General features: G+C 34.1%; 1 protein-coding gene across 1 annotated transcript; it reads right to left on the reverse strand.

The window, feature by feature from the left end:
• Positions 1–7,708: 7,708 nt before the first annotated feature.
• Positions 7,709–8,644, reverse strand: LOC116092195 (olfactory receptor 4C15-like). The gene has a single exon (XM_031373543.1). The coding sequence runs from the start codon at positions 8,642–8,644 to the stop codon at positions 7,709–7,711; it is 936 nt and encodes a 311-aa protein (XP_031229403.1).
• Between the last annotated feature and the right edge of the window lie 9,477 nt (positions 8,645–18,121).

An 18,121-nucleotide genomic window follows, 5' to 3' on the forward strand; every position in this document is an offset into this window, starting at 1 on the left:
CTTTGTTTAGCTCTGTACCCCATTTTTTAATGGGGTTATTTGGTTCTCTGGAGTCTAACTTCTTGAATCATTTGTACCTATTGGGTATTAACCCTCTATTGGACGTAGAATTAGTAAAGATTTTTTCACATTCTGTAGGTTGTCATTTTGTCCTAGTGACAGTGTCCTTTGCCTTACAGAAACTTTGCAATTTTATGAGATCCCATTTGTTAATTCTTGATCTTAGAGCATAAGCTATTGGAGTCCTGTTCAGGAAATAGTCCCCTGTGCCCATGTCCTTGAGGCTCTTCCCTACTTTCTTTTCTATTACTTTCATTGTATCGGTTTTATGTGGAGGCCCTTGATCCACTTGGACTTGAGCTTTGTACAAGAAGATAAGAATGGATCAATTTGCATTCTTCTACATGCTAACCACCAGTTGAGCCAGTACCATTTGTTGGAAATGCTGTCTTTTTTCTACTAAATTGTTTCAGCCCTTTTGTCAAAGATCAAGTGACCATAGGTGTGTGGGCTCATTTCTGGGTCTTCAATTCTATTCCATTGATCTACCTGTCTGTCACTATACCAATTCCATTCAGCTTTTATCACAATTGCTTTGTAGTATAGCTTGAGGTCAGGGATGGTGATTCCACCAGAAGTTCTTTCATTGTTGAGAATAGTTTGATGGGGTTATAAGCTGGTACCACCATTCTGGAAATCAGTTTGGTGGTTCCTCAGAAAGTTGACATAGTACTACCAGAGGACCTAGCAGTACCACACCTGGGCATATACCCAGAAGATACGCCAATATATTATAAGGACATGTTCCATGATGTCCATAGTAGCCTTATTTATAATAGCTAGAAGCTGGAAAGAACCCAGATGTCTCTCTACCGAGTAATGGATATAGAAAATGTGGTACATTTACCCAATGGAGTACTACTCAGCTATTAAAAACAATGAGTTTATGAAATTCTTAGGGAAATGGATGGATCTGGAGGATGTCACTCTGAGTGAGGTAATCCAAAATAACACACATGGTATGCACTTACTGATAAGTGGACATTAGCCCAGAAGCTCAGAATACTCAACATACAATCCATAATCCACAAGCCACTCAAGAAGAAGGAAGACAAAAGTGTAGATACTTTGATCCTTCTTAGAAGGGGAAATAAAATAGCCATAGAAGGAGTTGCAGAGACAAAGTATGGAGCAGAGACTGAAGGAAGGACAATCCAGAGACTGCCCCACCTGGGGATCCTTCCCATATACAATCACCAAACCCAGATACTATTGTGGATCCCAGAAAGTGTTGGCTAACAGGAGCCTGATATAGCTGCCTCCTGAGAGGCTCTGCCAGTGCCCGACTAATATAGAAGAGGAGGCTCACAGCCAGAGGACTGACTAGAGGGTCCACAGTGAAGGAGCTAGAGAAAGGACTCAAGGAGCTAAAAGGGTTTCTAGCTCCATAGAAAAAACAATATGAACTAACCAGTACCCCCAAAGCTCCCAGGGACTAAACCAACAACCAAAGAGTACACATGGTTGTGCTCATGGTTCCAGGTGCATATCTAGCAGAGAATGGTCTAGTTGGTCATCAATGGGAAGAGAGGTCCTATGTCCTGTGAAGGCTCTATGCCCCAGTGTGGAAGAATGCCAGGGCCAGGAAGTGGGAGAGGGTAGGTTGGTGAGGAGGGAAAGGGGAGATGGAATGGAGAGGTTTTTTTGGAGGAGAAACCAGGAAAGGGGAGAACATTTGAAATGCAAATAAAGAAAATATCTAATCAAGAATTAAAATTTAAAAATCTATATGTTGGTCTATCATTCACCCTATTTTTTCTCTGCAGTCTTGAGTACATACTAGAGCCTAAATATTCTTCCTGCTGAAAGTTTATCTACCAAATAAACCAGCTCATTATTTTTAAACTCACTTCACCAAAGTACTCAAGGTATAAGCAGAAGAAAGCCAGAGAGTTGGCCAAAAATCTACACAAATAGTTCCAATTCCAGTTTCTGATTGAGTCTTTAAATCACTCTGAGACCTAGTTGGGCCTCTACTATATTTATATTTCAGTATCTTGTCATCCAAACTTCCAAAAGAATGATCTAGGAAGCTCTGTGTTCTTCATATTAGAGTTTTTTAGTTCATTGGACAAATTTGTATTCATTGCAGCCACAAAACAATTTAAAGCCTAAAAACATGTCATCAGGTTTTTACGTCTTCATAGAAGTTGAGGATGCAGTCTATTATGGTGTAGTAGTTTGAATTTGCTTGTCACGGGGTGTGGCACTATTAAGAAGTGTAACTTCTTTGGAGGAAGTGTGTCACTGTAGGGATGATATTGGAGACCCTCCTGCTAGCTGCCTGATTATAATATTTTCCTGGTTTTCATTTGAGGAAGATATAGAACTATCTGCTCCTCCAGCACCTTGCATGCCTAGATACTGCCATGCTCCTGCTGGGGTGAGAATGGACTGGACCTCTGAACTTGTAAGCTAGTCCCAATTAAATGTTGTCCCTTATAAAAGTTGCCTTGGTCATGGTGTCTCCTCTCAGCAATGGATACCTTAAGACATATGGTGAAAAAATTGTACCTGCAATAGATTGATATAAATTTTCATGTGGTATCTGGAAAAAAGCAGTCATAACCATTTGTACTCGTGTACCATTTTCATGGTATCTGAAAGATGTTGTGGGAGATGTTTAATGTAACAAGATATAGTTATGAGACTCGGGCTTGACTGTTACCTTCCCCTATCTTGCCTGCTCCCCATGCAGATAAAATTCAATAGATTAATAATATTCCAGTTTGGGTTGATCAGTGGTCTTTATCTCAAGAAAAAATAGAAGCTGCTTCTTTGCTAGTGCAGGAGCAATTGGAAGCAGGACATCTGATGGAATCCAATGGAATACGCCAATATTTATCATCAAGAAAAAAATCAGGTAAATGGAGATTATTACAAGATCTAAGAAAGGTAAATAATAAAAAATAGTAGTTATGGGAGCATTGCAAACTGGGACTTCCATCTCCAGTGGCAATCCCAAAAGGGTATTATAAAATAGTTATGGATTTAAAAGACTGTTTCTTTACAATTCCCTTGCATCCTGAGGATTGTGAGAGATTTGCTTTTAATGTTCCATCTGTTAATTTTAAAGAACCTATGAAAAGATATCAATGGACAGTCCTTCCTCAGGGCATGGCTAATAGTTCTACATTATGTCAAAAATTTGTGGCACAAGTCATTGATCCTATAAGGAAAAAATGGCCAATGATATATATTGCCTATTACACAGATGATGTCCTATTAGCAAGAAAAAATCCTCAGTATGTACTTTTATGTTATAAAGATTTACAAGTTGCTTTAGCTGAAAGGGGACTGCAGATAGCTCCAGAAAAGGTGCAAACTCAGGATCCATATAATTATTTAGGATTTACACTCATGAATCAATCTATTTTTCCCCAAAAGATAGTTATTCGTAGAGACAGATTAAAAATCTTAAATGATTTTCAAAGATTATTAGGTGATATCAATTGGCTTTGTCCCTATCTAAAGCTTACAATGGGAGAACTGACACTTTTATTTGATATTCTCAGAGGTAACTCTGATCCAAATTCTCCTAGATTTTTAACTAGAGAAGGAATGTCAGCTTTACAGCAGGATCCTTATTTTCACAATTGCAAAATGTCATTCTTGCACGAAAAAAATCAGTTTTATATTGGTCATTTACGAGCTCATTCCGGTCTTCCTGGACCATTGGCTGCAGGTAATAATTGTATTGACAGCACTCTTGTAGGAGAGGTCTTAGTTTCAGATCCTGTTGCACTAGCTAAACGGGATGAAAATAAATTCCATCTTTCTAACCATACCTTAAGACTTAAACATAAAATTTCCAAAGAGCAAGCAAAAATGATTGTAAAATAATGCCCTAATTGTGTTCATCTATCTCCAGTTCTGCATTTAGGGGTAAATCCAAGAGGCCTTATGCCAATCATATTTGGCAGATGGATATAACTCATTATGCAGAATTTGAAAAGCTTAAATATATACATGTCTATATTGACACTTGTTCAGGATTCATATTTGCTTCCTGCATTCAGGAGAGGCCTCTAGAAATGTAATTGATCATTGTTTACAAGCCTTTAATATTATGGGCTTATCTAAATTAATTAAAATGGACAATGGGCCAGCTTACTCTAGCAAAAATTTTATGTCATTTTGTGAAAATTTTGGCATCAAACATAAAAGTGGACCTCCTTATTACCCTATGAGGCAAGGAATTGTTGAACATGCATACAGCACTCTTAAAAATTAGCTTTTGAAAACTAAAGGAGGGAATTTGTATCCTCCTAGATCTCCAAAGGCACACCCTGCTTTTGTGTTATATTTGTTTTGAACTTCTTGCAAACTTACATCAAAGGTCAGTTTGCTGCAGGCCGACAACTGGCATCCTAATATTTCAAGTTTGTATGCCATGGTAAGGTGGAGAAATCCACTCACTAATACCTGGCATGGCCCAGATCCCGTTTTGGTTTGGGGCAGAGGGTCCATATGTATTTTTTCTCAGAAAGAGGATGGAGCTGTTGGCTTCCTGAAAGATTAATATGCCAGGTAGACTCAGATCCACAGCCTTCTTAGTAAATGTGCTTAAACGAACTGCTGAAAAGTTTTTGTTTCTTTTTCTTTTGTTTTTGAGCTGACAACTCTTTCTGACACTCTGGAAATGCCCACTTAATTCAAAAATTTGCTTTCTCCTGAAGCTAAATAAACAATTCAAATTTGCTTGCTCACTCTCAGAGCAAAAGTTTGGTTACTCCTACAGCGTTTAGCCGTTTCAGGCTGATGCAATCCCGAAGTTGCTAGCCTGAACTTATTAATTTGTACTTGAATTGAGGCCTGCTCTCAGTTAAAGTTTCCAGAGTCGGAGCTAATATTTTGCAGCTCAATCAGGTGCCTACACTCATCTCCAGTACATTGGCATGCAGCTTTACAATAACTTCAGAGAAGGTAGTTTTCAAAAAGGCTGTGGCAGCTTGTGGACTTTGCAGGCGATAAAGGCATGTCTTGGCATTGGGTGCATGGAAGAAGGTGCATTTTGAGAACCTGTGTCCAGCAAGTTAGGTCTCTGGCAAAGAAATCAACCTAAGTCAGAGGCATATGCCAAGTGGCTGTGTTTTTGAAAAAACACAAAATAAGCCAGGTTTGTAGAATTCAAACTAGATGTATGTGTTCTCTAGCACGGGTAAGATATTTTGCTAGTAGATATTATTCCACAGGTATGATTCATCAAACCACCATGAAAATTCCTGTGCAAGACCGTGATGGATTATGCCTTAGTCCTGCAATTTTCTAAATAAAAAGGAGGAATTGTTACCTTCCCCCTCACCTCAGCCATCAGACTTCTGGCAGCCTCTGCTTGGAGGCTAACACCTGGGAGCTACTACCAATATATTTACAAAAATTATTCAAATATGGCCAGCTATGGTGAAGTACACTTTCAGTCTCTGCACTGCAGAGGCCAATGCTGGCAGACATTTATGAGTTGGAGGTCAACTAGAGCCTCATAGTCAGATCCTCCCTCAAAATAATAAACAACAACAAAAAACTACAAAAACAAATAAATAGGATTTTTAAAAAATTATTGTGATTGCTAAAATTAGTGAACAATGTATTTAAATGATTTATAGTGCCTCAAAACTAAAATGTTTTAATAAATTTTAATGTGCCTAAACAAAATTAACACAGAAAATAGAGCAGAAATCTGAGCAACAGCTGTTAGGAGAATCTCATCAAATTCTTATAGTAAAGTTAGTGTAAATAAAAGCAAATGAGTATCTTCATTTCTTGGTTGAAAATTGAATTTTATTTTCTTACTGTCATATCAGTTTCTAGAGTTCACAGTTAGACACTGCATAGTAAAGCACTAAAAATAATGTTTAAATTCAATGTAATGGAACAAAAATAAGTCTGTTTTTGGTTATTACATTATAGTCAGAATAACATTTCTTAAAATAACTTCTTTTCAGACATTGGATTCACAGTTTTATAAAGCAATTGTGCAACATAGGTTAGAGCTCCATATTTTAAGCTAATTCTTAGGAACAAATGAACAACTCAGCATCAGAAACTTCTGTGTGTAGGGAAGGGTCATCAACATGTTATGATAGACACAGAGAGGTGGACAGATATCCTTAACACCTCTATGCTTTAGATAAGTTGTCAAGATACTGTTGTAACCCTAGCACTAATTCTTTATTAACTTTCCAATGCAAAAATCATGTAACTTCAGATATCTTTTGCAGGCTTGTACATTTGCCCTGTCATCTAAAATTAAATAGAAACAAACATAGTTATAGGCTCACAGAGAGGAACCTAGCATAAATGCCTGCTGAAGGTTATACCTATCAGCTAACTGAAACAGATGCAGAGACTCAAGGCCAAACACTGGATGGAGCTCAGAGAGTCCTGTGTCAATTTATTAGTCCTATTCCTATCAGCAGGACTAATCCTATCATCACATGGCCTGACACCTGTCATTGGTTATGCGGCATCAGAAGGTGCTTAAAAGTATTGTCCTATTGAACTGGGTCAATTCACCTAACACAATTCTGGCTCATCTTGTAATACTTTGTTATAAAATTCAAGAACTAACTCAAAACTTCTCCTGGAAATTAGTGAAACCACATTAAAGATAAAGTCAAATGAAAGAGGCATAAACTTTGGGTTCTATTTGTTGATATCTTTCTGTATTTGTAGGTTTTAATATCTTACAGTGTCCCTTACAAATCTTTTATCCATACAATTATTTCAGTAGTTTTCTACTGAATGTCAAGTGTACATGTATAATTGTCAGCCATTTTTAAAATATGTATGTTGTTTTGCTTGAATGAGTGTTTGTGTACCACATAGGTGACTGCTGCCTTTGGAAGCCATAAAAAAATGGTAGATCTCCTGAAACTGGAGTACAAATTGTTCAAACCCACTGTGTGGGTGCTAAAAACTGAATCTAGGTCCCATGGGATAACAGCGAGTACTCTTAATTTCTGATCCCTCTCTTCTACCCCTTCAACCATTTTAGGAAATAAAACATAGGGTTAAGGACTGTCATTTTAATGGTTGAGCCTCTTCTAATATACCATTAGATTTACATGAGCATAAAATTGTACAGGTTTTAATTTTCATGTGACAATATTTATTAGTCAATTGATATATTTTATTAAATGATATCATTCCTTTCTGTACAACAAGTAATCACAGCGTTTATTTAGCTAAATAGTGACTTCTTAATTTTTTATATTATTTTCCAAGTATTCTTTACTGTTTGTGTTTATGTCTCTGTGTCTTTGGGTGGATAGTAAAAAAGCATTTTTGTACACATCTTAGATAGAAGATGTGCACATGAATATAGAGAAAGAATAGGGATTATATTAATCTATAGCACTATACCTAATTTCCTTGGGACAAGTTATCACTGAACCTTGAACACTGTTTCTCTACTAGATGAGCCATCCTCTGAGCCTTTGAAATCCTCCTATTTCCTCTTCATTAGCACTAGATTAAAGGTTCCCTGCTGAACCTGGCTTCACATATAGTTTTAGACATGGGTACTGCAATACAGGAAACCTTGTTTGTATAGTAAGTAATCTTCCCACCTGGCTTCTGACATGAGTTCTGGTATAAAAAGTTCTCTTCCATACTGATCCATCTCCCCTGCATGAAAAGTGATACTTTAAAATTTATCAGAATCCACTATCAATTTCCTACACATTTTCCTGATGGCATTCTTCATTTCTTTATTTCTAAAAGTATAAACCATAGGATTGAACAATGGTGTCAATACAGAGGCAAATATAAGTGTGTTTTTCTCGAAGGAAAAAGCAGATGAAGGTCGTGCATATATTAGCATGCATGGAACAAAGAACAAAATCATAACAGTAATGTGGGATCCACAGGTTGAGAGAGCTTTCCTTCGTCCTTCTGAGCTGTGACCTCTTAGAGAGAAGAGGATGACACCATAGGAGACAATCAACAAGGAGAAGATAATGATGCAGAAAGAACCACTGTTAGCAAATACCAAAATGACAAAAATGTGTGTGTCAGTGCAGGCAAGCTGCAGTAATGGGAACAAATCACATATGAAATGATCAATAAAATTGGGCCCACAGAAGGGCAGCTGCAATGTGAAGATAACTTGTGTGATAGAATGTAAGAATCCTCCTGTCCAGGCCACCCCAACAAGAGTGCCACAAAGCCTCCGGGTCATGATGGAAGAGTAGTGAAGGGGCTTGCAGATGGCCACATAGCGGTCATAGGCCATAGATGTCAAGATAATCACCTCAACTCCTGCAAAGAAGTGGCTAGTAAACAATTGTGTTATGCAACATTCAAAGGAGATGGTCTTCCGCTCATAGAAGAAGTCGACAATCATCTTGGGTGTGACAGTAGAAGAAGTGCATGCATCCAGGAAAGACAGGAATATCAAGAAGAAGTACATGGGGGAGCCCAGGAGTGCAGGGCTGCAGATGATGGTTACCACAATTATCATGTTGCCCCCAATAGTTGCAATATAGACCAATAGAAATACAACAAATAGTATTTTCTCAACTTTTGGGTTCTGGGAAAGCCCCAAGAGTATGAATTCATTGACAAAGCTCTGGTTTTGCATGGTTCTAAAGAAGAGGGTAAATGTAAAATATGTTCATGAAAATCTGCACTAATGAGAAAAAAGATTCTTTAGTACAATTGAGAACAGAATATTATAAATTCTGTAACATGTAGAATTATGATAAAGGCAAAAATATTTTTTATTAGATATTTCATTATTTACATTTCAAATGTCATCCCCTTTCCTGGTTGTGTTTTAAACAGCTACATTTTGAATATTGGTGATTTAAACAGCTCCCTATGTATAAAAGAGAGGTTTTCCTTTGAATGATCAGCTTTCATAAATCTAAACAGAATTTTGAAACCTTGTTCTAGATATTAGGAAAAAGCAAGATTACTAGTCATGTTTGCCAACTTCATTATAGTAGTTTGTGATAACTAATTGGCAAACTAAGTTTATCTAAAGAAGCAAAATGTACTTTGGGTGCATTTGAAAATCCTGGCTATATGATACAATTGTTTAAGTATACAAATAATAATGACACTTAATATTAACTGATCTATCTATCCTGGAACAGAGAACTCTGTGAGAAATACTCACCACTTTTCATGACATAACAGTTGATAGTGTTGAAAATTCACATTTAATTCAGCACTTTTAAATGTAAGCAGGTTTTTAAAATTATGTTTCCATGACATCTAAATGAAATTAGTGCAGAAAACAACAACAAAAAAACACACAAAAATAATTACTATTAGGACTCAGCTTCCTAGTCAACAGTATGAAGTAAAGTCATTGATTTTATTTTACTTTATAATACTGAAGTTATAACTAAATGGATTGAGTTTTTTTTTTAAAGACAATTAACCTTGGGTTTTTGGAGATACTGGCCTGAATTTACATGACATCTCCAGGGAAGGTATCAGCAGAATGGGATTGAAGATTTGTTTTTTCTCAGGGAGAACTTCAGAATAGTTGCTACCTTACTCTCCATAAAGTTTAAAGAATCATATCATATGGTTCATATATTAATGAGGTGCCATGATAAAGGGAAGAGAGAAAATGATCAAGAATCAGAAGCAGTGATGAGAAAACTAGTAGCAACACATAGCTGGTGAAGAAAAAAATACTCGTTGGATATAATTTAGACCCTTGAGACTCAATTATTTGCCAATTACTTGTAAAATACAACCTTTCTCAAGAACATAATTCTTTGAAATGTATGGCTTGCAATTTATATATAAACTTTCTATAAAATATGTTTATGAACAACTTACCTACTAATTCTCCAATAAGCTTAAACTTGAACATACCAAAATATTATTTATGGTAATTGTCAATACAAATCTTGGAAAAAATGATTCATTTTTAATGCCAGATGTTTTACCCACAGAAACCTCCATGAACTTTCTGGGTAAATATTCCAGCTCTTGAAATAATTTTCTCCAGATAACATCAGCTTCACAGTATTATCTATGGTTTTTCTGCAAAGGTCTTTGTCTATTTCTGGGAGACATTTCTTTGATGAGGTATTAAACCTATACTTATCTATGGATATAAAGACAAATATTAAGAATGTTGTTAGGCGAGTGCTGCTTGTAGATTCTCCTCCAAGATTCATTACTTCACTAGCCCTAAATAGTCGGCTTGGTTCTGGTACCTGGTATGATTTCTCTCTTGTTGAGTAGGCCTAAGGGCCAAAAGATTTTAAGATTTTATAGAAGTGGAAGTTTTTTGTCAAATTTATATCCAAATAACATCATAGAAGCTGCACCCTAGACATCTCATCAATATGGCTGCCAAACAAGACCTGAACAAGGATGACACTAATAGACATGCCAACGGAGAAGGAAAAAGTATCATGGGCTTCAACTGTAGACAAAAATCTATAAACAAGTAAGCAATACTGAGAATGGGAAAAAATAGTCATCGCCAGGGAAGCAGCCTCCAACTGTTTTTCTAATATCAAGTGGTCAAGCTTGAAACAATATACATACAAATAACATTATATGGGCTGATCAAGTTGATATTCCTATAAATATATAGGAATGTGTGTGTGTGTGTATGTTTGCGTTTGTAGAACAAAAATTAAATAGAGGCAATGAATTTAAGAAAGAACAAAGTGCTATATGGAAAGAATTGAAATGAGAAAAGGGAAAGGGGAAGTTATTTAACTATATTTATATTCAAAAAATAATTTAAAAGGTATCTGTTCTCTCATGTGTTAATAGCACAAAAGTTTAATAAAAATTTTATGTGTAAATATTTACATATATATCCATATACTCTCATACACACATATACACATACATTTATAAATATGCACAAGTATACATGTACATATATACATATATATATATGTATATATAGGCATTCATGCAGATATGTATGTATGCAAGTATGCATATATGTAATGGTTGCTGAGAAAGAAGTGACATTGTTTTCAGTGGTATAACCACTGCTAAGGTGCTCATGCTCTTGGAAATGAACCTGATGATACTCACTGGCTTGGGGCTGGGACTGTAGGCTCAGTTGGTAAAGACTGCCTGACTAGCATTCATTTCATAAATATATATATGTATATATATGCATATATATGCATATGTATATATACATGTATATGTATCTAGCAGTATATATACATATGTTGTTATATTATATGTACAAATATATATATGTGAATATATGTAGTAGTATATATACATATATAGTTATATTCTTATATTTTTGATTTGTTATAAATTATTATTTATTTTTTTACTATAAATGCATAATTAAAAATAATGTATTTGTACTGAGAATAAAACTATGATTTTTAAGTGACTATCATGTAATAAGAATAAAAAATTTTGACTTGTTAATAAATCTTTTTGATGACATCACGTATATTTAGTTCAAAAGAAATATTTTCATGACAGTCTCAGGGAAGGTTCTCATTAGCATTTAAAACATGAAGTCTTCACCTTCTTACAAGCTAAACCCTAGAACACATTAGTAAAATCAAACAGTATAGGTCACTCGATTAAGCAGAAACCATTTAAGAGAGACTAAGATGGTAAGTAACTACATAATTTACCAGCTGTCATTCAAGATCAAATGAAGATGGATGAAGAATTGCAATGAATAAGGAGATCACAGGTCTTGATCCATGAATGATACATCAGAATGAAACCTAGCATTTCTTACATTGCTGAAAATAGAAAACAAAGAAAAACTACTTCCAAATATTGAGAATGCACTCTAATTTAAACCCGCAGAGTTTTCAAATGGCATGACTCAAGCTACTTTATGATTCCTAAAAATTCTATGAGCCTTGGGTTTCTTTTGTGCAAATGATATACTAGGAAGGATTTTCAAAGTCTTTTGTCAAAAACAATATAAAAATTACGATAGAAACTGGATGTAGGAGATGTCAAAGAATAAAAACAGTTTGTTTCAGAGAATGACACAGAGCAGAAAAGTGAATTTTAGATTTTATCCCTACCATTGCTAAATGCTTTTCTTTACATTAATTTACAAAGTAACATACTTTGTTTTATAGGATTATAATCAAGTAAGACATGATTTCTTTAGTGCACAGTATTTCCTAATGTTCTTAATAATCTGTTCATGTATTAAGGCCTTCAAATACACTAACAGTTCTATTTCAGATAACCTGAAGAAAACTAACATGAGTGGGGGACTACAAGGAAAATAAGACCCTATGTAAAGTAAATATTAACACTTTCTATATTCTAGTTCTGTTGCCCAGCCCAGTTACAAAAACAAAACAATACAAACAATTTTACAGTGAAGCAAATTCCAAAATGTATTAAAATATCCACAGTGGAGACTACATTTTAATAATTTATGATCAGAAGGGTTATGATTTTATATAATATAGAAGATAACCAACCCAGATACTAGGTGTAGCCTAAACTGAATTATCTACACTAAGACACTATTGGAAAATTAACCTAAGTATTTTGAAACTAAAATCATATACACATATGCATACATATAAATATGTATATGATAAATGTCTCCAAATGGCCCTCATTATCTTGTCAAATGCATGTTGAATGAATCAGTGTGGAATTATCAAGTCAATCTATCCCAGTGATACTCTGGAACATTGTATTTTCCATTTTGTTTTTCTTAATCTAATTATAGAGTAAATAAGTATTAAATAGAAAATGTTTTCTTATTTTATTTTATGTTGTGAGAGAGTTGTAAATGTGAACAAAAGGATGGATATGATAATAAAACATTGTTTTATATATACTAAATACTCAAAAATAAATAAAAATAGATTTTACAGTAAGTAACAAAACAGCTTTATGTATAATACTGATTTTTTAATGGAATGGACTAACATACCTCTAACATACTTATGGTCCATGAAATTCAAGGGTTTGGTTCTTATTTTAATGTGGGTTGACAAGATTTAACATAGCCCAGGTTGGTCTTAAACTCACCTTGTAAGTTAGCATGATGTTGAATTCCTGACATTCCTGCCTTCACCTCCAAATTCTGGAATTATAAACTTAGGCTAGTATATTCAGCCAAATCCATAGTTTTTATCATCATATTCTGCAAACAATATTTGAAAAAGAAGTTGTGAATAGTGTGGTCCATGTTACTTAAACAATGTCTACACATCTAAACTGAAATAATGATTACAATTTAAAATATATTCAATTACAATAACAGTTCTTTAGTCAGTCAATTCTTTCCAAGAACACATAAGTCAATAATGGCAGAACTCTAAGCATGTTAAATGTATTGAGGTAGCACTCTAGCCCCAAAACTTATTTTATAAATAAAATAAGATGAGGGAAATTTACAACAGAACACAATGTATTATTTAAAATATTGGACAATAAGAAATATCTAAATCATTTATGAGATATAAACAAGACCATTACAAATTGTGATCATATAACACTATAAATAAAGCTTATGTTATGAATATATGAGAAGTGAAATATTTTAACTTTCTATTAAACAGAAGACAGTTAAAAGTTCCTTAGTAATGTTTTAAATGTATTCTATAACATAGAAATAAACATCAAATTACAGACTCATATTTGACATGTTATTTTTAGCAAATTACTTAAAATTAAACACCAAGAACAAAACCCATAGAATCAAATTTCCCCAGAAAACAGCTTGTGGCTTACAGATGATTCACTAGGTTTCCAAAAAGTGGAAGCAATGAGCTCAGTTAACAAGACACCTCACATTGACTATTTTGATCCCTTATCATCTTTACATGAATGGTCTTATGATGAAATCAACACTTTTCCACTTCCAATGTGTTTTGATTTCAAATTTGTATTCTCATATAGGAACCAACTCATTGTCTCTGTTTCTCCTTAAATATTCAATGACCCTCTTTGATCAAGCACCTATGCATTTAAAAATGATAGACCTACTCCTGATCTGGCTCAGGGTGTTCTCACAAGAGAAACTGTAATCACTGAAACATGTCTTGAGCCACTTCTTGGTCGTGCATGAACTTGGGATGATGCCAGCTTTACCAGGTGCATTGCTCACTAATTCCTTCCCATTCATTTTGCCAGAAAAGTTATTTATAGCAATATATACTTACAGATAGGGTGTCTTTGTTAACTGTGACATAACACTCAAAGTTGTCAGAGTTCAGAGTAGCATTGTATTCATATAAGCAATTGCTTTAAAATATATTACATATAAATAAATAATGTCTTACAAATAACAGTAAATTATAATCTTACTTAAAATTGTTCCATATATTAAACTCCATAAAACCATCATATTTTTAATCTATTGTATTATTTTCTGTATTTATGGCTAAGAAAATGCCTTTTTTATGATCTTGTTGGAAATAAATCCTCTTAAGATTAGTATCTTTTTTTCTCTCCCAATTGTTGCTCTCCAGATTTCCCTAAATGTCTCAATTTGTCTTGTCATAGAGTTTCTGAAATGAAAGCAAAAGGACTCTTCTCTTTTTCACATGTCTTATTAATGAATGATGTCCTGGTGATTCAGTTTACATTCAAAGAGAAAGATACTAGCACTGAAGTAGTTCAGAGTTTCAAACACTTAGTTTTTCTCAATCTGTCTGAGTTGGATGCTAAAGATTAGGAGAAATAAAGTGGACAAGATTAAATCAGAAGAATTCACTCTGTGATTTAAGTCACACTTTTTGAGCATTAGTGTCTTCTGTGTTATGTGTTAAGTTTGTACTTGTGAAAACAGCATGTTTATTTGTTATCAATAACTATAAAATTATAAGATCATTTTAATTACTATGTTTCAATACCTGCATTCTTTAAACAACTTCAAATCATACCAGCTTTAAACCCAAATGTCATATTTAGAAGTCTATGAACACATAAATTAACACATATTCAGAAAAAGAAAGATTTTTGAAGAGATAAAAGTAAGACTTGTATCATATTTCTGTGTTGTTTGGTTCCCACTTGAACATGAAACATTTAAACTATGTTTAATATTATAAAACTTGAGACATGAAATAGGGATGAAATAGAAGTTCTTTGGACAAGAGGAAGAAAGAAAGAATAGAATAAAAGAAGAAGGAAGAAAGGAAGGAAGTTTGTAACATAATAATATTTATTTGAGCCCTGTGATCACTTAAGCAATTATTCATTGAGAAGTGTTTTTCTATGGTCTCATTTTATTCACTTCAGAACTACTGACATTGATCATACAATCTCTGTAATGAAAGCAATATGAGCACTAGGATTATTGCTACTCTGAAGAATATTTATACAATGAAGAATATTTATACAATGAAGAATATTTATACAATGAAGAATATTTATACATTGAATATTTATACAATTATACTAGATGTTACATTTTATCACAATTTAAAAATCATCTGTGAAAGTGAAATAATGTGCTTTATAAGCCTTACCATGTGTCAACTGTGGGAAAAATTTGAAGACTGACATCCTTTATTATCTGTGGTCAAATGTCTACTCAGTAGGAATCTAGATTTTCAGTTAGCTTCCAGCGTGTCCTTCCACCTCTAAGGGAAACAGGAGAGCAGCTCTGGCAGTGGGTGTGAAGGATGCTATCGCTGCTATTCGAGTGCTCTATTCACCATGGCTGCAAACCAAATACAACTGAAGAATCTGAAATTCCTTATAGAGTGCATCTAGAATTTAAAGAGGTTTCTGCCAGACAGTATGAGTTTGTGAAACTAATTCTTAGATCCCTCAGGATTTGTAAAATTTCTGCTCCCATGAGAATCCAACATGCCATTTGTATATCTTCTCACTTAATTGTGTATGTAGTGCTTCTTTGTCTAAGCAAAATCATGCCATGTTCTCATTTAATTTGGGGAAGGTTCTATTAGATAAACACTCTCATATGACATCATCTTAATAAAGATGTACACTATTTTACGATAGATGGAATGCAGTATCTCTGCCGAATTTAGACAAAATGCTCCTGTCAATGAGATCTATTCATAAATATGTAAGAAAAATTTACACTGTTTTGGAAACATTATCAACATTTCTTTACCAAGAAAAGCATTCTATGTATAAATAGCTGAGATATATACATTCATAGGAACACTGTTTATTTTATCTAAGAATATTTTATCTTTTTCTTGGTTTTGACAATTTTATATATGTATATAGTGTACTCTAATCATACTGACCATTCATAATGATTTCTTCTCCTTTTCCTAATTTTTCAGATCCCTTTATTATCAACCACTCCCTTCCTTATATTTGTATCTTTTTGTTTAGCTACTGAAATTAGTTAGAGTTGTCCATATGAGCAGAGATATGTGACTAATTACTAAACAATGAAGAACTCACCTACACCTATATAACTAAGGAAAATACTACCTCTCTCTACTTGTAGCTGTCAATACCTCCTTAGTAAAAAGTGGGGCTTCATGATACAATGTTGAAGGTCCTTGTCAAATGCTAGTTTTTGTTTTTGTTTTATTTTCAGACATCCACACTTGGTGTTTTTTCTTGGCTCGATGACCATTACATAGTCACCAGACAATGTGTCATAAGACACTTCTGTGTTCTTCATATTTTACATTATATCCTGTCTTCTATTTTGAGATAGTTCCTGGTATTGTAAGGGGTTTGTAGCTGTCCCACTAAGATTATTTACACGAGCTAAAAGTCTCTGCATTAACCTCTGCCAAATTCTAAAAGAAGCTGAAAGCTTAAATAGTTTACGGAGGAAAAAAAATGATTATGTGAGAGGCAATTAGACATCTTGTCAACTTAGCAATAAAAAACAAAAACAAAACAAACAAATAAAAAAGCAAAGAAACAAAGCCAACCAACCAAACAAAATATTCTCCCTAAAGTCTGTGACCTCACTGGCCACAGACTTTTAGCAAAGATTATAATATCAGGTATGTGTATTTGAGAATGCTTCTAGTCAGATCTGAAAGTAACTGGCTATCCCACAAACTGCTATGTCACTATCGTATCAGTGAGCTCCATATCTTAACTGTCCTGGGATTTTTGTTTTTGTATATGAAATTGAGATTTGCTCTTTCCGTGTCTTGGAAGAATTGTGTTGGAATTTTGATGGGAATTGCTTTGAAATCTATAGATTGCTTTTGGTAGGATGGCCATTTTCACTACCAGTCCATGAACATGAGAGATCTCTCAATTTTCTTTCTCAACCCATTTATCATTTGTATAAAAGAAGGCTACTGATTTGTTTTTAGTTAATTTTATATCCAGCCACTTTGCTGAAGTTGTTTATCAGCTGTAGAAGTTCTCTGGAGGAATTTTAGGGGTTGCTTATGTATACTATAATATTATACAAAAATAATGATACCTTGACTTCTTTTTTTTTCCAATGTGTCCCCTTGATCTCCTGTTGTCTTCTTGCTCTAGTTATACCTTCAAATATTAAATTGAATAGATATGGAGAGATTGGGCAGCCTTATTTTGTCCTTGATTTTAGTGAGACTGCTTCAAGTATGTCTCTATTTATTTTGATATTAGCTGATAGTTTGCTTTATATTGCCTTTTATTATGTTAGGTATGGGCTTTGAATTCCTAATTTCTCTAATAACATGAATGGGTGTTGTATTTTGTCAAATTCTTTTTCCAGCATCTAATGCGATGATTATGTGATTTTTTTCTTTGAGTTTGTTTATGTAGTGGATTACATTAACGTATTTTGATGTATTAAGCCATCCCTGCATCCCTGGGATGAAGCCTACTTTCCCATTGTGAATGATGGTTCTGACTTATTCTTAGATTCGGTTTGCTCGAATTTTAATTATTTTTGCATTAATCTTCATAAGCAAAATTATTCTAAAGTTCTCTTTCTTTGTTGGGTCTTTGTGTGGTTTAGGTATCAGAGTAACTATGGCTTCATAGAGTGAATTACTTAGTGTTCTTTCAGTTTCAATTGTGTGGAATAGTTTGAGAAGTATTGATATTAGCTCATCTTTGAAAGTCTGGGTGAATTCTGCACTAAAGCCAACTAGCCCAGGGTTTTTTTTTTTTGGTTGGGAGGTTTTTAATGACTTCTTTTTCTTTAGAGTATATG

This window comes from Mastomys coucha, unplaced genomic scaffold (genome assembly GCF_008632895.1).
Source record: "Mastomys coucha isolate ucsf_1 unplaced genomic scaffold, UCSF_Mcou_1 pScaffold15, whole genome shotgun sequence".
NCBI lineage: Eukaryota > Metazoa > Chordata > Mammalia > Rodentia > Muridae > Mastomys > Mastomys coucha.